Genomic DNA, 21,524 nt, shown 5'->3' with positions numbered 1-21,524 from the left:
CTTGAATTACCATACTCTTTTTTTAAATTCGATTTCAATTTTAAGTACCGAATAGAATGACACTAATGCAGAAGTGGCCTTGCTGCCACTGTCTGCCACCACTGAGAGGTAGGCATAAATACCATAAAGACTGAATCAATCTTAAATCGCTAGACCAAGTTGATGCCATTTTAAAGCTCCTAGGGTTGGTCCTTGGCACTCAGAGTTGCTTCAGCTTACCGCACTGTCTCAGGCGCAGCAGTGTCTGTCATCAACAGGGAGATACCTGTCGATCTCATGGATCGATAACGAGTGGATGCATGGGACTCTAGGAAAAATACTCCACCACTAATGCCATGGAATAGAGATGCCAAACCATACAGCGCTGACAAATCCAATGGGACATTTAAACGAGTAACAGATGGACGGCGAAGCTCATGCCTGCAATAGGTAAATGGGTTCAAAGGAACTTCGGGGAAGTGGGCTATTTCATGGCTCAGTTCCTCTCGGGTCACGGATACTTCCGGAAATGCCTATACCGCATGAATATGGTAAGTGACCGCAGGTGCAAATACTGCGCAGCACCGAGTGATTGCGCCGAATACAGGTTCGTTAATTGCGACATACGGTTCGTGGAAAAAGATGCCTTGAGGGAAAAGATTGGTAAAATCGTGCCGACCCATGTGATCGGCAAGATGCTTCAACGCGAGGGTTACTGAAATGCGGTTAAAAGATACGTTGAAGGCGTATTACGGAGAAAAAAGATTGACCTCGACGCAGTACAACAGAGCGTAGCCTCACAGACAGAGACATAAGAAGATGAACATGAAGCTGGCTACAAGCATGGTGGACCCAGACGTGGGTGAATAGCATTAGTGCATGTCATGGACGTCCTTCTGGGCCCTCCTTTAGTAATGCGGAAAGCAGTTCCAGGAAGGGAGCTCCCCAGAAGAGGAGTGGGGTTGTTTTAGTGGCCTCACCCACCAAACGAAAAAAACAGAGTGGTTTCTTTATAATGCAATTTGAGCCCAAAACTTTTATTTCTCTTTTAACTAGGCCCGTTGAGTCAATGAATCTGTTGGTGATGATTTCTAATTTTTTTTCTTGCTGCCAGCTTCTACAAAAGCCATTGGGAGGAACCTCTTAATCTTCTGGGGGCCACTCTGCAGGCATGTAGGCTGTGTGTAGTTGTCTCCTCATATGAGTTTGGCAGTGTTTCAGGTACTACATCTCGTATCCGCCTCTGTTAGAACGAATACCACAACCAAAAGCTTGCAAAAAGGGAGCTACATACCTTAGCTCCTTCAGGTTGGTGGAGGTGTTGCGGAAGTACAGATAGCAAACTCATCTGTCTGCTCATTACCTGGTATGCTGGGATTGCTCTGGTACCCACATGGACAGGCGGCCTGCTCTGCTATCATGTTTAGCGATCAGAAGCAGTTTGATACTTTTTCTGAGTTTATCGTGGTAGAATAAAATGCCTGGATAGACGCTTTATTGTTTGAGTAGGGATACATTATTTATAAAGGGCGACCAGATTGGAGGTTCTTTTTCCAATAGGAGGTTTTTGACAGATCGCACGAGACTGCTGTCAAACTAAATACATAATTTTTTTAGTATTCATTGAAATTTCATCACGTAAAGACTTACGCCTCAACAACGTTTACAAATCGATTCTCGTCTTGGACCAGTGAATTGGCCACCAAGATCATTTGATATCACACCTTTGGACTTTTATTTGTTAGGGTTTGTAAAGTCTAAATACTTTGTGGATAAACCAGCTTCGATTGAGGCATTAAAATCCAACATTACTTTCAAGTTATTCACGAGATACCGACCGAAGCCCTCTTGCGAGTTATTCAAAATTGGTGTTTACGGATGGCCGAATTACGGCGCAGTTGCGGCCAACATTCGAAAGGGGCCAACTTTAAAAAATAACGCAGATACTTATAAATTGTGGTTTTTGTTTGTAGATGCAGGACTTTGCTATTGCACAGCCTACTTAGACCAAATTATCCTTTGTTGGCAAGAGTGATTATCTACTAGATTTCAAGACTGATGTTGTTATCAGCGCAAAGTTGATATTTAACGAGAAAAACGGCAGAACTGAACTTGTTGTTCTTTCATAAAATTTGAGCTCAAAATCAAAATCTGTACTTAACTTTTTATGTATACAGCAAGACCATAACTTCTCGTACCAGAGCAGCCACTGACAGGTTTCAGAAATGAGAATAGACGCTATGAATGTTCTTCGTGCTTGTCGTCCTCATATTTGCTATTTTAGTGCGATCATTGAGATGCCTACGGTTTTGTATCTTATCTTATCTTTGTATGAATATCTTAAATCAGAGAGTTTGGGGCAAGAGAGTATTCCATTCGACTCTGATTTTATATGGATATGGATGGTATTACATTCCCGATTTGTATCTTATATCACCGATTATTCTGCATCGATTTCAATTTTTATAAAATATTTTGAAAACTTCCTTTCTGATTTCCAAACCGATGTTAACTTTTGAAAGCTTCAGAAACTGTTAGCTCAACGAGTCAGTTATTTTAGTTAAACGACGCAAATTACCATAGGTACTCAAACACGTGGAGGTTTCATCAGACAGGTGCTATTTTTCGGTAGCCACTACCGAGGAACGACATCTCAGAATTAGTTACATTTGAGGTCGCCGTAGCCGAGTGAGTTGGTGCGTGACTACCATTCGGAGGTGCGTAGATTCGAGTCTTCGTGCATGAACATCAAATACTAGAAACATTTTACTCTAATAGCCGTCGCCCCTCGGCAGGCAATGGCAAACCTCCGAGTGCTCTTATATAATATATCTGTCATAAAAAAGCTCCTTATAAACACCATCTGCCGTTCGGAGTCGGCTTAAACCGTAGGTCCCTCCATTTGTGTAATAACACCCAAACCCACACCGCAATTAGGAGGAGGAGCTCAGCCAAACACCTGACAGAAGCGTACACGCCAATTTCTTTTTTTATATGAGGTTGGGCACCGCTGGCTTAACTTCAAATATTTGGCATTCTTTCAATTTCCGCTGCAAGGCTTGTGCGTTAAGAAGCCTAAACACATTTACTACGAACGTCTTCTCATCTATATGGTTATGATTCTGATATATTCAGGTACAATATGTACATCATCTGGTCTAGCTTGCAGCATCTATTCTGTTCTAGCTTGCATTATCGCTATTCTATCCTACCACCCAACTACTCATTTTAAGAAAAATTTAGTGGAGGCAGCAAAAATAGGCAATAAACTGTTTTTGAAATCTTTTTTAGGAACATCTCTTATGGACATATAGATTTATTGGAGGTTTGCACTTCGACCTCATGATCTTTTATGCCTTCTACTCATCATGGTACCTCATCCAGACCCAGTTTTCTTATTAAACTTAAGATAGAGCTGAGTTGGACAGAGCGTATCAGCCTTTCTTCCGGCTGCAAATGAACGAGATGTCCCAACCTTCACCGCACTATAGCGCTGCATTCAAGGAGAGGGTGCTTTGGAGTCTCCTGGGTTGGGTCACAGAAACGACAAGAGTCAGTGGACCATATCCCGATCATGTGAAGATGACGACGCAGTCTGCAATGGTCGTGAGCATTCTCAGTGTATCCTTAGGAAGAGTTATGAAATTGTTAAACCTCTTTTAACCCTAACCTCCCTTTACCTTTATTATACCTCTCTTACATGGAAATCCCAAACCTAACTTATATGTTAGGCATAAAACAGAAAGTAGTACCGCACCGCAGCTATTAACTAACCGAGTAACCGCGACCTATGCGCTTTCCAATTTGGCACACAATACACAATAATAGTTAAGGCGAGCGTGAGAGAATGAGGGCGGCGTAGACGGTGCCACAGTCCAACAGGCGCCAACATCAGGCACCAACCAGCTGACATCAACCAACAGGACAGCAGCAGAGAAGGTGCATGCAACACCAGCTAAATCTTTCGCAATAATACCAACAGCTACGGTATCAACACCAACACCAGCGAAGCCAACCAGTGAAGCCAACACAACTAGACAAAACAGCGGCAAGCAAGCGGGCGACTACGTAAAACATTACCTTCACCGCGGGCAAATAATTATGCGAATGAATGAGCGCGCGGACGGATAGGCGCAGGGAACTCAGTGGTTGGCCTCCATATTTTACATTAAACCTTACCCCCACTTAATTTTCTTCACCATCAGGCCAACATTTCACTTGTAAGCGCCTGCATTCGTGTTTGCCCACTAGACATGCCAGCGCATGGATGCAGGCGAACGTACAACATCTGCTCGATGCGGCTATTTGTTGGCTGGCGGCAAGCACGAGTGAAAAAAGCAAAGTGAAAAATCAAAGAAAAATAATAAAAATAGGAGCAAAAAATCAGCAAGCCAACTCAGTTCGACGCCAGCCGAGAGCGAAAGTTTATTTTCGCCGCACATGCGTAAAGCCGCACTCGACGCGTCTCTCCGTGGTGCAGAGAGCAGGTGGCGAAGGCGATATATGTAGCATAGACATTTATACCGCCACACGACACTTCCTGCGTCCTGCGCGACGACAAGTCAAAATAAACACGTGCAAGGCGTCTAATTCGCATCGGAAATGCATTTGCCTCCCATAAACAAGCAACCATAATGGCTTTTAGTTACATAAATATATGAGTGTGTGTGTGTATGTGTGCCATTCTATGTGAACATCAACTCAAGCATTCAGCAATCACACTTCTAAGGACGCTTATTCCTCGTTCGGCTCGTTCACCAAATTTTCCCTAGTTGATTTTGTTTGTCTTATTGTCAACGCCGCTCACCAGCTGTGGCCTGCCAGCCCACCGCTCACTGCACCACCACCCGAAGTGTCATCCCCTGCAGCTCGGCCGTTCAATGTAGTGGCGCGTCGAATGCTTCTTCACTACTTTAAATTGACTTAAAGCTCAATGGTGCAGCGGTTGGCAAACTTGTTATTACAATTGCAACCGAACAGCTCGTTATGGGCGGCATGAAATTGCCTGATACTCGTATGCAAAGGCAATCCCAAGACGGAGATAAGTAACGGGAAAATATTGCTGTGCGCAATAGGCAAAACAAATAATTGGTTGACCTTAACCTTTGAAAATATTTTCCTATCACAAAAGCCATTTTTCGTCTATAAATCCATTAGCCGTAAAGGCAAGGCTTTTGCTTAATGCCAGCGTTCACGAAGTTAGCAGCTATTTACGGAAGCAAAAAATTATATAAATAGTTTCGTAAGCTTCAACTACGCACTAGTTTGGGTTCGATTCATTCTAACCGGAATGTACTCGAATCTGATAAGCTAATCAGACCTTTCGTGACCTCTGTCAGCAAGTCAATAGATTTCCAAATTGACGCTTTAGCAAAATAATAATTTGTTAATTTATAATTACATTTATATATTTAAAATCCATAATTAATTTGTAGCGTTGTAATTTGGCATGTTCTATGAATTCACATTAGGGTGGCTAAATTTTCACAAGCTCAGAAGATCGGCCAAGCAGTTTAGGTCGAAATTTGCTACGTTATTATACAGGTGGTAAATGCCGATATGCGAATGCTGATTGCATGCAAATCATCTCGTGCGAGATAATACAAATGGAGGCCGCCGCTCAACGCAGACCTCATGCAGCGGCGGTCAGGTTAGGTTAGGAAAACCTTGCGCAGGGCCCATTGGGCAAATAATAAAAATGTTGCCCATTCTTATACCATACAAAGGGGATGGAAAGCAGAAGGAAAGAAACCAGACAGGCGCTTTGGATTAGAGGATGACGACCAACAGTGGCTAATTACGTTTGTATTTACCACTTCAAGCTACTGATAAATTTCGCCACGTGTGCGATATTTAAACCCGCAATATCCGCAGGTGTAGCTAAAAAGTGAGAGCCAAGATGTATAAATCCCGACGAGAGCAGAGCAGCTGAGAAGAAGGTGCTGAGATGAGTCCACTTTATCCTCCAGATAGTTTCTACAAAAAGAACTTGAAACAATCCCCAGTCTCACCGCATAGACACCTAGGGGACAATGTCCCACCAAATTCGAGGCTTTAGACGTTCCCTCGAGCGCCTTGATGTACCTGCGTCCAGAATGATATCGCGTCTTTGCACCTTTGCGCACTAACCCAGCGCTCGCTGAGTTGACGTAAGGCTCATCTTTCCATGAATATACCACAAAATTTCAAAAGAGCACCAATCCTCTCATTTTGCAATGAAACCGTCTCCAGAGTCTCTTGTCTAGCCAGCCAGGGAAGCCAAATGAGTCTATTATCGAAGTCTTCGGATGCAAGAGAGAAGCCATGCATTCCGCGATTAATTTCAAAATAATTGCCGCTTGGCTGTCGGAGTAGATATTTACGACCTTTACAGTAGTTACAGAAGAAAGCAGCCAATCCACACAGTAAATCGCAGAGCTTCTGGCAAGAGGCTTATCGCATGCAATGAACTGCCACTTTACTGTTTTGACAGCCAGATATATATATTTTCATTTATACCTTTACTTAAGTCTTACTCTTTGGCTCGAAGGCTCGTGCAAGGAGTGTTTTGTTCGCAAAGAAATATAATTGCGATAAATGTTCCTGTTGCTCCAGCTTCATTTGCGAAAAAGTAAGGTCTAATGACTCCGCCGGACCATAAACCGCATCAAACAGTCACACGTTGAGGATAGAGAACAGCTGCCAGCTTTTTTGTCACTTTTGTGACATCTACCGAAATAGCGGGCTATTCAAAATCACATCACATAGCGAAAGATAAAGCATTTGAAATTTTTGCGCACTTGAAATCATGGTTTTCGAAAAATGAAATTTTTTCTTCTAATACAATAGGCTGGATTTCGCATATTCCCCTAAACAATTACACTGAACGATTGCACCGCGCCATGGCGGAATATTTGTCTCGCCAAAAGTTAGGTACAATTTCACAAGAAAACTTCTAAGCGCACTTCAATTACTCATAATTGTTTCTAAATATTCTTTTGGCGTTCTCTAAGGGAGTATATTTCCTCTCTCTCTACTTGATTGGCACGATAACTGCTTAAGCGATTTTGGTCGAGTTTAACAAAGTGCGTAAGTTGTTTCTTTCTCGTGATAACCGACGCCAGTTGGACACACCAAGGGAAGCAAACTCATTCTCCACCTGATCTTTCCAACGTAGAGGAGACCTTCTTTTTGCTCTGCTACCACCGGCTGGTACCGCAGCGAATACTTTCAGAGCCGAAGCGTTTGTATCCATTCAGAGAAAAAATCGCTGGATCTTTATTAACTGCGCTATGTCTATGTCGTCGTAAAGCTCATACAGTTCATCGTTCCATCGCCTGCGATACTCGCCCTTGCTAAAGTGCAAAGTCCCAAAAATCTTGCGCAGAATCTATCTCTCAAACACTTTAAGCGTCACTCTATCGGATGTTGGGCTGAAACCTGCAAGGGAGCAGAGGTCGCGGTCGGTCGGCGCAAAAACAACAGCCCAGAACCGTATACGATGGAAGAGTCTTATCGAGGCTCTGTGCTCTCGAGTGGAGTGAACAGGGATATACAAAAAAATTCCGGTTGCTTTGGGTGGATCACCCTATGTTTGTCATAAGTCTACTGAGTAGGGATGCCATCTTAGGGGTTTTCCCTTGGGTCATATTAGGTAGGTAGGTGAATACTTGAAGTGCCAGTCTGGCACTCCTCAAGTAGCACTAACGCGCCTTTTTAATACCATTAAGAGACCTCCAACAGGCAGATATCTACAACCAGCCAGAGCTGTTGATACAATGGAGGAAATTGAATAGCTTTAGGTTGGGGCACTGCCCCAGGCTGTCGAAGAAAGGTCTCCACAGCTTCTGCGATGGGGGTTAAATGGTAAACCTAGGTTTTCCCAAGAGATTTGATCGCCTCCTTACAGGAGTTTCGTTCTGTATCATGGCGTCGTCAGAGCCTTGATCGCGGCTTGACTATTGGAGAAAATGTTAGCATCTCCCTCGCTCCCTAAGCATTTTGCATGCCTGCAGGATCGCTTCAAAAAACACTTTGGCAATTTAGTTAAATTGGCAGATTTAGAAAAAACCCTTGCTTCGACTCTCAATTCCATCTTGTAGCCGTCAGTGAAGAGAGAGGTACCAGCTTTGGTGCAGGTTTTCCCCTCGACCCAATCCTGCCTATCTCGAAAGGGTGCCCTAGCACGATCCTCAAACTCTAGTTTGCGGATAGAGAGATCTGTACGAAGTTCAGAGAAATACCGTGTTAACTGCTCAAAAATGCTACCATGTCCCTTGAGATATTATCTCCAGAGGGCAACCTCCTTTAACATGATTGCACTTTGAGCTGCGATGGAAATAACATATTATTATGGGAACATTTTAAATGTATTTATTTTATCATTATTATTCCTTTTAATTGTAATTTTTATTATTATTAATAATTTTTTTCTTATTATTCTTATTCAATATTAAAGTTAAATATCAGAAGAAAATATTTTCATTCAGTTTTACTAAAAAATTAGTAGCAAAAGTAAACATCAATTTTTAGCATCGTCTAAAACTATTCCTCCTGATTTTCATAAAAAATAATGCTTTATTTCATTTCTTCACAGCTGCTCTCGAGGAGGACTGCATCGATTTCCAAGGCAATTCAGTGAATCATGGCATGCTGTACGTACCCGGGCCGGGAGTTTGCAGTCTATGTGTCTGCTATCATTCGGAGCCGCTTTGGTGCAAGGCCATCTACTGTGATCCACCCTATGTAAGTGGGCCTAAGCAAATGGATTGCAAAATTGTTTAAATTAATTTTCATAACAAATATACTTTCGTTCTGCAGTTCTGCAAAAATTTCCGTGTAGGCGAGCGTTGTTGTGAATTCGAATGCTTGGATCCGCCTGGCGAGGATAATAAATATCAAGTAATGCCGTTATAATTAAATGCATACATACATATGTATGCAAATATTATGATATTTTCTAATTGTGTGCTTTCTTTTGTTCACTTTTCGTGCTTACTTTAGGAGCGCATGCGGAAACGCGCCGAAATATTGGCTGGCAATAGCACAGCATCGCTGCACATCACCCCGCTGGCCGTGTCCACTATAGTGTTTACGGTGCTAACGAACAGCATTTTCAATTTATAACTTGAAGCGAATGGCGAATATGCAGATTGCGGATGGTGGTGAAGTGGATGGAAGTGAAGCGGTTGAAAGTAAAAAACAAACAAAAAAAAAGAAACAAATATTAAAACCTAAAGTAGCAAATGGAAAGCGCCTTATTGGGGGAGTAGTGGAAATGTGTGATGGTCGGAGGTGTAGTAAGAAATTTTTGCCAGTTGCGTGTTAAATACGATTAACTGTAAAATCGTATAGATTATATGCATATGAATTTAGCACATTTTTTATATACTTCAAATAACAATAAATTAGTGCGAAAGCAAAAACAATCTTAGCGAAAGTAAAAAATCAAAGAATCAAAAAATTTAAAAATTAAAAACTAAATAAATGCAATAAAATAATTAAATATAATTAATTACATATAAAAAAGAAAAGCAAGCGAACTTTCAAGGTATTTATCTAGGCAAATCAGTGAAAAAACAACATATGGCTAATGTAAAAAAAAAAATAAAAAATTGAAAAAAATTTAATTAGGAAATATGATAATAATTTTGAAAAATTAAAGCGAAAATCTATCGCAAACGCATGATTTTAGTTGACATATGTACTAATGCAGGTGTGTATAGAACAACTGAACAATATATGCTAGGTTCTCATTTTCAAACTAATATTATATTTACATACAAACACATATAGAACTTGCCCGTGCAACTAATTAGAGCGAGCAACGTCTTTTGCGGCCGACCACTAAACTGCGTAACGAAATAAAAAAAAATAAAAGAGAATTATAAAAAACTAAAATAAAAATAAAATAATATCAAAAATGAAAACAAAAAATACAAAAAATAAAAATTATAATAAAAATAAAAAAATAAAAAACCAAGTAATCCATGCATAGATATGTAAAGGGTGGTTAAGTTTCAAGGGCCGGTGTTGATTTTGAATAAAATACAATTTTTTTAGGAAATTATTGTTATTTCTCTTTATTATGATAATATTGGTATGGCTCAATCACGTATAGAATAAAATATCAGCCAAATAGCCGCCGCGGTCTCGGTGGCTCACCTTCATCCGATAGTCGAAATTTTCGATGACGCTGAGGCATAATTGAGGTTCTATGCCGTTAATGTGCCGAAATATCTCATCCTTTAGCTCTTGAATTGTTGCTGGCTTATCGACGTACCACTTTTCTTTCAAATAACCCCAAAGAAAGAAGACCAACGGTGTCGTTGACGTTTAGGTATGGTTCACATTCAACATAGGCCCTTGAAATTTAACCACCCTTTATATGAAGGTGCATAGCTAATTCTAGATTTAAAATCAAAACACTCCTCAAAATTACACCCTGGCACTTAGCAGCGACTAACGTGAAAAATAACTGTTAAAAAAATTTACAAAAAAAAAAAAAAAACTTGTAATTATGTCAAAAATTAATCTAAAAAAAAATTGGCATTACCCCGTCAGTTGCCTGTCGACGTGTGACAATGTCATCTCTTTACTTTTACTCTTTGATTTCTTAAGTAGTTTAGAACAACATATCTACTTCAATGACTTGCAAATAAAAACAACAACAAATCATTTATGTACACTGCATAATGTAATCAATAATTGAATATACATACAAACATATAATAAATATCATTTTCGACTTGAAAACATTTTTAATTGGTGCTAAATGGAAGATGATAAAGATGAATAAGAAGAAGAAGATGAATAAGAAGAAAAAGACGAAGAAGAAGATTGACTAACGAAATTGAACATATTCAGTAAGCGTGCAAATATGCATACATACATACCTATATTACCAAGTAGCACTTACATAATGCTTATAAGTCCAATTGTATATATCACCATTTGTACATAAAGTGTACATACATACATACATATTTGCAGCTTTGAATTTTTAGATAAATGCTTTAGAGGTATTCAAACACCAAATATTTACAAGCATACATTAATTTACATACATACATATAATATATTTCAATATGTAGTATAAAATTACGAAAAAAAAAATATTTTAATAAAACAATTATAAAAAAATATATATATAAAATATGGGGGAGGGCATTTTTAATATTTAAAAAGCAAATCAATATTTAAAAACTTTGGCAAAATAATAGTTAATAAAAAAAAATAGTTAAAAAAATAAATCGGAAAATAATTCCGAAATCAGAAATTACAGTGGAATTTCGTTATGACAAATTTTTACTGGAAAAAAATAGTTAAAAAATAAATGTAAATCTGAAAATAATACAAAATAAAAAAAATTATAAATATAAAATTGTAAAAAATTTTACAACATTCGCTGGAACTGGAGAAATAGTTAGAAAAATTATATTTAAATAAAAAAATAATACAAAATGCAGAAATTACAGTGGAATTTCGTCATGACAACGTTTGAAGAAATTTTTAGAAAACTCCCTGCAACTGTATTCAGTTTAATTATTTATTTTTTTATGTTTAAATTACGAGCTCCTCATAAAAACCATTTAAAAAAAAACAAAACACTTAAAACTGTTAGTCTCTCCACACACAAAAAAGAGGAGGATTTATTTATTTTTCCTTTCCAAATTAAATTCGTATTTTTTTGTTAAAAAAAACCATTTATTTAAGTATACAAGTGAAAAAATATTTTATTCAAAATATTTTTCATCGAAAGCGGCAACTTTTTCCCATCTTTCTGGCAATTTATGGATTCCATCCCAAAGAAATTTCTCATCTTTTGCGCCGAGAAAGTCATCATCCCATTTTTTAATACCTTCAACATTGGTGATCCGTATTCCAGAAGGTTATTCTGCATCGACCGAAACAAGTGGCAATCAGAAGGAGCTATGTCTGGGCTATAAGGCGGGTGAGGTAGAATTTCCCATCCGGCATTTTCCAAATAATTTTTGACCGGTACTGCAACATGTGGCCGAGCATTGTCATAATGGAAAATCAATTTCTCTTGTCTCGTCGTCCATTCTGGCCGTTTTTCGGCTATTGCTTGCTTCAAACCAAGGCGAATTTATTACAGGTGACAGCAAACACATACAAGTAAACCCCTACATGTACTTGTTATTGCGTTTGGTCCAACCATCACGTCAAAATCAGCAAGCAAATGTAAACATACGAATGTGAACATACCAATACAAACAAACAAAGCATATCATTTTGACGTAAGCCATACCTACGGTGAAAAATTCAGCTGGGTGAATGCTGTCACCTTAATAAATCCACCTTGCTTCAAACGTATCAATTGTTGCCTGTATAGCTCTCCCGTGATCGTCTTTAACAGCTCATAGTACAGCACACCCTTCTGATCCCACCAAATACAGAGCATTACCTTCAAACCATAAATATTCGGCTTTGGTATGGATTTGGCTGGTTGGCCTGGTTTCACATATCGCACCCTAAATACAAAAGGGTCACAACTCAAAATTTTCCACACTCGAGCTTGACTTGTTTACAGTAGCACAGAAAACAAACTATGTGATATATCACGCTGAAATTTGCCATGTAAGCTTATAACAGTCCTACCAAAAAACAAAAAATTTATTTTTGCCATATGTCATCCGCGGACCGTTTTATTGATAACGTCTCGTTCATATTTGAGCAGAAGTACATTTTGAGTTGTGACCCTTTTGTATTTAGGGTGCGATATGATCTTTTACGCTTTGGGTTGTAATGAATCCACTTTTCATCGCCTGTGACAATACGATACAAAATCGATTTTTTTTTTGTGGCGATTAAGCAGCATTTCAGACATGCGAAATCGTCTCTCAACGTCTCTCGGCTTCAATTCGTGGGGCACCCAATTTTCTTGTTTGTGAATGTATCCGGCTGCTTTTAAACGTTTCGAAATGCCTTGTTGAGTGACTTTCAATGTTTTTCCAAGTTCTTCTTGAGATTGACATGGGTCTTGATCGAGTAATGCCTCCAATTCTTCGTCTTCAAACTTTTTTGATGGACCTGATCGCTCTTTGTCTTCTGTGTCAAAATCATCACTTTTAAACCGTGTAAACCACTGCTGACATACTCTAATCTCTGGAGCATATTCAGTATAAGCTTCTGAGAGTAAACGATGTGCTTCTGTTGCACTTTTCTTAAAATTTAGGAAAAAAGCAAACCTCCCCGCAAATGTTGTTTTGTTGGAACGTAATTTGACATTTGGACTGTATTAAAAAAAATTGTGTGTTTACTAATATTCACTGTGACATATCAAATTTACTTGATTTTTTTGCGTGCTTTAACTTAGAATAGCTGTCACTGTCAAATTATTGACTACATGAGGTTAGTAACAAATACGAAATTAATTAGTTGTACACCGATATTTAGTTATTATTTATTTATTTTTTATTTATTATAATTATTATTATATTTCTTATTTCATTTAAGTTATATTTAATTATTATTTTTTTATTTTATTTATTTTTAATAGAAGGAGGATTTTTTTTATTTTTATTCATCATCGGTTGCTGTTTCTCCCACTGGAGCATAGGGCCTCAATAAAACACCTTCATCTGATTCTAATATAGTTTGTGCAAGAAGCTCGATTTCGTTCCAAGTTTTTTCGAGCGTTTCAACTTCCTTCTGGACAATTCTCCTCCGAGATATTTTTGGACGGCCAACCTTGCGAGCACCTTGTGGATTCCCATCTAGTGCTTGACGACAGATTTCATTTGCGTCCTTGGGAAGCGTATGCCCAATCCACCTCCACTTTCACAGTTTTCTCATGTTAGCTACCAACTGGATTTTGCACCTCTGGTATAGATCGTCGCTACTTATGATGTTGGTCCACCAGATCTTTAATATCTTGCGTAAACGTCTGTTCAAACAGCTTTGAATTTTGTTTTCGATCCAATTATTTGTGAGCCAGGTTTCCGTTCCGTAGAAGAGTACTGATAGTATATTTGTCTTAAAAATCCGTATTTTTGAATGTAAGCTGAGGATGCTCGAAGACCAGATAGCTCGGAGCTGTGCATACGCGCCGTTCGCTTTATTTATTCTGCCGATAATGTCCAGTTTCGCATTGTCCTCAGCAGCAATGATGCTACCCAAGTAGGTAAAGGTGTCTACGTTCTCAATTTAATCACCATTTAAGAGGAACGACGGGCGGCTGCTAGTCGATCGAATTTTTATGGCTTTCGTTTTCTCGTGATTTATTTTTAACCCTGCATTCAATGAGGTTGCGGACAGATCGTCAATTGTGTTCTGCATGTCGGTGTGTTTGACGGAGAGAAGGCATACTCGTATATCATCAGCATCATCAGATCATAGCTTTTTAGTATATCATCATTAACAATTAAAAATAATAAAGAAAACAGCAGGCAGCCCTGCCGTACGCCAGATAAGATTTATTCTTATTATTTATTAATTTTTATTAATTTTTATTAATTATTATTATAATTACTTATTTAATTTTTAACCTACAATGAAAATTTGAGCTCAAAGTTTATTTTTGTTTTATTTTAATTTTTAGATCCAGATAAGTCACTGAAAATTTAAGTAAAGAACGTTCGCTATGGCAAAAAACAACGAAAATTATTTTTCAGCTAAGTGTCCTCTTAGGCTTACCTCTGTCTTCACTAACAGGTCCAAGATGGTATTGGGAATCGAAGCAGGGGATTTCTCTAAATCAGCCAATTTACCTATCTCCTTAAAAGCGCCGAATACTGCTAGTGATTTTCAGTCAGAAGTCTTTGGGATACTACAGGCATGCAAAATGCTTAGAAAACGTGGGAACGAGGGAGATATTAACATTTTTTGACGCCATCCAAATAAGTCAACTTCTGTAAGGGTAGATCAAATCTCTTGGGTGTGCACGTGACATCTCTCTGATCTGGGTTCCAGTAAAGAGAGACATAAAGAGAAATTAAATTTCTGATGAGCTTGCCAAGAAAGGATAAACTGAATGGTCTTACTGAATTTATCTTAGAGACCTCGTATTCGGTCATCGGCAACTGGCTGTTGTTAACCCCTTTGCCGTGCCATTTAGCTCGATGAAACTCGAGCCCAAGTGTTACGCGTCAACGCGTGGTAAACAGATCAGACTAATGCGCGAGATGATGTAAGAGCAATTCACGAGCCTGGCTCGTCATATTCATGTTTGGGCCAACATTTTTATCACGAAACAAACTCGTTAAAGAGGAATCACACAACTTATTTTTCAAGAAAACGCAGAAATGATGAAGCTCAATTTCTTCATGTGGTAGTGCGAAACCCTTTCCCAGTGCAATAGACGAAGTACTCAGAAAAACCTGGGAACTTCACGCCATTCAACTTCCAAACTCGTAGCTATGTTAACCGGTCACTGGACGATCGGCACTCACTCAGAAAAGCTGGGTTTACTATTTAACCTCCGTTGCAGAAGCTGTGGGGACCTAGCAGAGAAGGAGCCTACACAAAGTTCCACAATAAGGGACCGAGCACGGAGCCTTGAGAAGCGCCATCTGTGACAATACAATTTTTGATGCCTGCTAAGGTTTTATATTCCAACAAACGGTCTAGGAAAAAGTTTCGTATGAGTCTTCTTAGATAGAGGGCTATTCCTATACGATTCCGTATGAATCTGGAATGTAGAATCTTTGCTCAATTAGCCGTGTTTAAAGCATTTTTGATATCCAGGGAAACAATCAAACAGTATTCCTTAGATTCTTCGAGCCAACGAGCACCGCTTATTGTGTCCAGTGCTGAGTAGCTGTGCTTATGGCGTGTCTAGGGGTTCTTCCTTTTCTGAAGCCAAACTGGTTATCGGATATACCTTCTTTAGCTTGGACTTCTATCGCGAGAGGGTTGCATATAACTTGCTCCAAAACTTTGCCCGCTGAGTAGAGGTTTAGCAAAACCAGCGTTTTTCTCTTCCAAATTAATGAAAAAGTTCCCTCACTAGACATTTGTTAAACAGATTTATAAACGATGACGTTCAAATATTAATAGCCAGTTTCAGAACCAAATTTGGTACCAGCTTCTAGGACTTCATCCGAAGTCACTTTCTCGAATGAGCTGTGCGGGTCCCATGAAATTGAGGAGACCAGTTTTCTGTGCCTCCGAAATAGTGTAATCACTATGGTTCTGAGAAATCCTGGACAAGAGGTCATCACCTCCTTAGGGGTATTGAATTTTGGGTTCTTATATAATATATACATATGTATATTTATGTGAGTACATACGTTATATGTATAAAAGAGCGTGGCATAATCAAAGCAATAAAAAATAACGGAACATATATAAGCAACATAATACCAAATAACAAAACAGAACATAACAGAACATAACATAACATAACATAACATAACATAACATAACATAACATAACATAACATAACATAACATAACATAACATAACATAACATAACATAACATAACATAACATAACATAACATAACATAACATAACATAACATAACATAACATAACATAACATAACATAACATAACATAACATAACATAACATAACATAACATAACATAACATAACATAACATAACATAACATAACATAACATAACATAACATAACATAACATAACATAACATAACATAACATAACATAACATAACATAACATAACATAACATAACATAACATAACATAACATAACATAACATAACATAACATAACATAACATAACATAACATAACATAGCATAGCATAACATAACATAACATAACATAACATAACATAACATAACATAACATAACATAACATAACATAACATAACATAACATAACATAACATAACATAACATAACATAACATAACATAACATAACATAACATAACATAACATAACATAACATAACATAACATAACATAACATAACATAACATAACATAGCATAACATAACATAACATAACATAACATAGCATAACATAACATAGCATGACAAAAAATTCTATACCCAAATCACAAATAATTTTTAAATATATTTTTATATTGATTTACTCACTTAGTTGATTTTGAGTCTAGTTCTAAGCCTTTTCCAACGGAAGCTGCTTATTTCGATAGCATTCGCTGTAATTTAACGAAGATGGGCAAACAGAAGCTAATTATAAACATAAAAATAAAAATTAGTTACCTATCAATTAGAAAAAAAAAAACAAATATAAGAGAAAACTACAAATTAATAATATAAATAATAACTCAAAAAAATGCCGACTTTTTTTTACTAGAAAGAGTCATAGAATTTAACCTTTGTCCGAAAGCTTTAGAATATATAAAATTACTTTTTAACTAAATAAAAAAAATTTAAATTTTAATTTCCATTCATACCAAAGATGGCTGGTGGCAGACAATTTTATATAAATTACGAAACAACTCATAACTGTGGTCTTTTCATACAAAAATAAATATGAAGAATTCAAGCAAAAATAATCATAAGAAATATTTAAAAAAAAAAGTGTGAACAGAATAATAAAAATGCTAATTTAAATAGGCAAAACATTCAACAATAAAAATGAACAAAAACGATATTTAAATTTTTAGTAAAAGATTACACAATAAAAAGTAGCAAAAAGAGATTAAATTAAAAAAAAAATATATTTATAAAATCAAAAACGAAATTCCACAATTTATTAAAAATAGAATTTAGAAGAAAATAATTCCTCCTTCTAAAATTATATAATAAACTACTTGACGAGTGCCATGAAAGGAAAATTTTTCTATGGATTTCTATAATTTAAGCTTTTTCTTGTAATGACGTTCGGCCTCGTTGTGAATTTCATGCGAACAAAGCAGGCCAATAAATTTCGGTGCAGGGTAAAAAAAGGTGAGGAAAAATGTATTATAAACTCACAAGGCGCATTCATTAAAGGTGGCGGCGTTAGACCAACAACAATTTTTTACACATAGAGGTATCACGACAAAATAAAGTAGAAAATGAAAAGGACGAACTATGTTGCACAGCCGACATGCAGTTGGAGCTAAAGCACACGATGACGCTGAGAATGAAACGACTTTTCCTCCTTTCATTTTATGCTGGCATCCGGATGTACACGGGGAAAGAAAAAAAGCAAACCAGCTGGTCTACCGATACCAACTTTGATAGACTTACCTTGCAAATACTGTAATTTATGGAAAGATTTATTCACTTAGAATTTACGACAAGACTGTCTTTCGAATTATTATTAAAAAATTGTTAAAATACATACAAACACACACATATACATACTGCTGAAAACTTTCAAGATAATGATATTTTTCGAGTTGATATCTGCAATTCTAACTTCCTCTAACTTGCTAAATAATTTGTAAGTCAAATTTTTCGGCAAGCAGGTTTAGTTTCAAATTTTTGCTTTGCAACCGAAGCAGTTGAGTTCGCAGAGCAACTAGTCTTTCCTGCCGTGAATACCTTCACAGGCAGCCAATTAGACATTAGGCAATAATAGCTGTGATGGAAAGAAATGTATGGGAATACGAAGCTCGAAGTGCCGTCCCAAGCCGGCCTCTGTATCGATATGGAAGGTGAGTACCTTGAGGGATCAACTAACATCTTGCAAGGCTGCATAAATGTTTCACAGTGTTACCAAAGATGTTACTAAAGGTGCCCTGGAACACTTTCTATGTTACCCAGCATTTTGCAGAGTTCGACTTAGTTGCCTTGCGTTTGGAATTTTCTCCTCTTTAATATTTGTTATATAGCAAACCTGAGGCTTGGAAATTTACTATTCGCAATTAAGTTCTCGTTGTTTTTTTGATGAAAATACAACTTTATTTTGAAAAAATGATTACAAGTGAATCATTGAAAGTATTGCCCATCGCCGGCTACTACTTCTTCCCATTTTTCTATAGATAGTCGCGGTAAATCTGTTCATCTTTTGAAGCTATCCTCGGATCAAGCCATTTTTTGATGTCTTCATATGAATGAAACTGCTGGTCTGCTAGACCATGTGCCATCGATCGGAACAGGTGATAATTGGATGGCGCAATATCTGGAGAATATGGCGAGTGGGATAGGATTTCCCATTTCAGTGTTTCCAGGTAGGTTTTAAAGGGTTTAGCAACGTGTGGCTCATTGAGAAATGCCTCCCTCAGGCAACACCTCTACCACCACCACATACTACTGCACTAGAGCCAAAATTAGATGCTGGAATAATTGCATTGAAGGTATTAGATGAAGTAAAAATTTCTAAGCATTTTTCTACTTGATGCATTTAGTAAGCCACGGGGGGTCATACCATATGGCGCATTAAAGGCGATATTTTGGTTCTTTGTTGTTTTCTGTTTGATGAGTCCAGTTGCTTGCTTTAGTGTTCCATAATGGCAGATCAATATATGTTTCAGTACCAAAAAGGTGAAGAGTCGAAGTAGGCGGCCAACAAAAATTAGTGCTGTTTATGGGCTCAAAATACAGTGACGAATACAAAGTAGTCTTCTTTTACGTTAGGGCAACGACTTCGACATCGACATAATTCATATTATATTTCTAAAACATCGATATTTTGAGATATTTTTGAGTGTTCAAAACATTGATTTCTGTTGTTCGATCTCTTTTTGGCATCGATGTTTGGCTTCAATGTTGGAGGATTTTTAGTCACGAAAATTTTTTTTATTTTTTTTTTTTCAAATAAAGTTTATTTTGGTTCACATTTTTTAGCATCGATTTTTTGCTTCAATATTGGAGGTTTTTTGGTCCCTAATATTTCTTTTAATTTTTTCCAAATAAAGCTTATTTTGGTAACATTTTTTATGACTGATGATTAATTTTGCGCCACCTCGAAATTCGATCATTCGTTACATGAAAATTATCAATAATCAAAGCGATTTCGCAACTGAAATTTCAAACTGTCACTGTTTGCACTTGTGGCTGTAGTGATCGAAATCTCGTAAAATTACGATCAAGCTATTTAAAGTTTATGCTCGTTGTCAAGGTGACATTTCGCACTAAAAAAATTAACGCTAAAATAATGGATTTCTTTTTCCCCAATATTATAATTCAGTGGGGTATAAAACTGCACATCTAAATTTTCTGTAAAATTCTGAATACGAAATTTGATGTGATGAACATCCTTTCAATTTGACTTTTTTGTTTTTGTACAAGTTATTGAAGATTTTAAAGTTTTCGTTTTCATGGTTCTACGAGAACGACGGCACATCAATTTTTAGTGCCGAACCAACCAAACTGAGCCGAACTTTGACAAATTTCAGCCAAAGCTGAACCGAAACCGCACCGAAAATTTTATAGAGTCCAAGTAACAAACTATGAATTTAAACAAAATCCAATATTTTACTTACGAGCATGTCTCAATCACTTTAATTTCAACTTACTTCTACATTTATTAAATACTCATAGCAGAATAATTTTATATTGCAACGTAAAAATAATAGCTTATCGGCATTTTCACCTTGCTGGCGGCACCGTCTATCGGTATAAAGCTGATTTGTGGCACTGAACAATTTCTCACCAGACGCACCCGGTGGAAAAGCAGGTGATATTTCAAAGAAATTCAAAACAAAAAATGTGAGTTTTGATATTAGTAATAAAAACAAAATGTTACAAAAAATAAAAGGTAATAAAATTGTGAAAGAAAAAATTGGAACTTCGATGTTTTTGAGCCGAAGTTTCTCGTTTCGAAGCATTGCTGTTATGCGGCCGATGTCGCAGCTCTGCTTTACGCCCGATTTTGGTTTAAGGTTAAAGTTAAAGGTACTCGTAGTCAGGCAAACCTCTTTCTTGAAGCCCTGCCACAAAAAAATCGCTACACTCATATTTTGCACCTTCTAATTTTACTTAATGATTAAACTCTTGCAAGCAATGGTTACACAAATACAAAACAAAAATCGCTTTTAAATGCAACGTTAGTAAGTAAATAAAACAAAATTTAAATAGTCCATAGAGCTTTAAGCACGATTTTTTGCATAAAAAAAAAAACAAAAATACTTTTTAATTAATTTTTAATTAATTGCTTTTTTTCGGCGAAATGTGTTACTGTAAATCGTATGAAACTGATTGAAAAAGTCCAATGGGATGGAAGTGTCGAATGCGTTTGAGTCAAGATTCTTTTTAAAAGAATATCAAGAGAAGGCTGTGAGAAATATTTGCTTTAAAAAGACGAAACAAAATAAAATGAAACAATAATAAATATTAAAGATGTACTAAAAACTTGCATACATATGTACATATATAAAATTAAAATGATGTAAAATACACTTAAATTAAAATTAAAATAAATTTAAGTAATAGAGGATGACACAAAATTGTACGACTTACCAGGCAGTTAAGTCTTCTGTTATTGACGTTTTTGAAGGAGTAAAAATCAGAATTTTAAAATATAGTAGTCATATACAGACATATGTACATACAATAGTAAAGAATTATTAAGTAGATACTTCAAGAAAATCTTACGATACACAACTTGTAAAAATTATTAGACCAAATAAATTACCTACATTTTTTTTTACCAGTTTAGGGCTAACAAAAACATGAATTTTAATATTTAAACTTTTAATGATAAATAATTTAAAAATATTCAGAAATAAGCACACATTTC

General features: G+C 36.9%; 1 protein-coding gene across 1 annotated transcript in view; it reads left to right on the top strand.

Moving 5' to 3' along the window:
• Positions 1 to 10,698, top strand: part of LOC129237275 (uncharacterized) — a 40,687-nt gene extending 29,989 nt beyond the window's left edge. The window contains exons 2-4 of the mRNA XM_054871923.1: positions 8,555 to 8,703; positions 8,779 to 8,859; positions 8,962 to 10,698. Coding sequence (XP_054727898.1) covers positions 8,555 to 8,703; positions 8,779 to 8,859; positions 8,962 to 9,084 — 353 coding nt within the window. The 3' untranslated portion in view covers positions 9,085 to 10,698. The remainder of the gene's footprint in view (positions 1 to 8,554; positions 8,704 to 8,778; positions 8,860 to 8,961) is intronic.
• The last annotated feature ends 10,826 nt before the right edge of the window (positions 10,699 to 21,524 follow it).

Source organism: Anastrepha obliqua, chromosome 2 (assembly GCF_027943255.1).
Source record: "Anastrepha obliqua isolate idAnaObli1 chromosome 2, idAnaObli1_1.0, whole genome shotgun sequence".
NCBI lineage: Eukaryota > Metazoa > Arthropoda > Insecta > Diptera > Tephritidae > Anastrepha > Anastrepha obliqua.
This window is presented reverse-complemented; position numbering and strand designations above follow the sequence as displayed.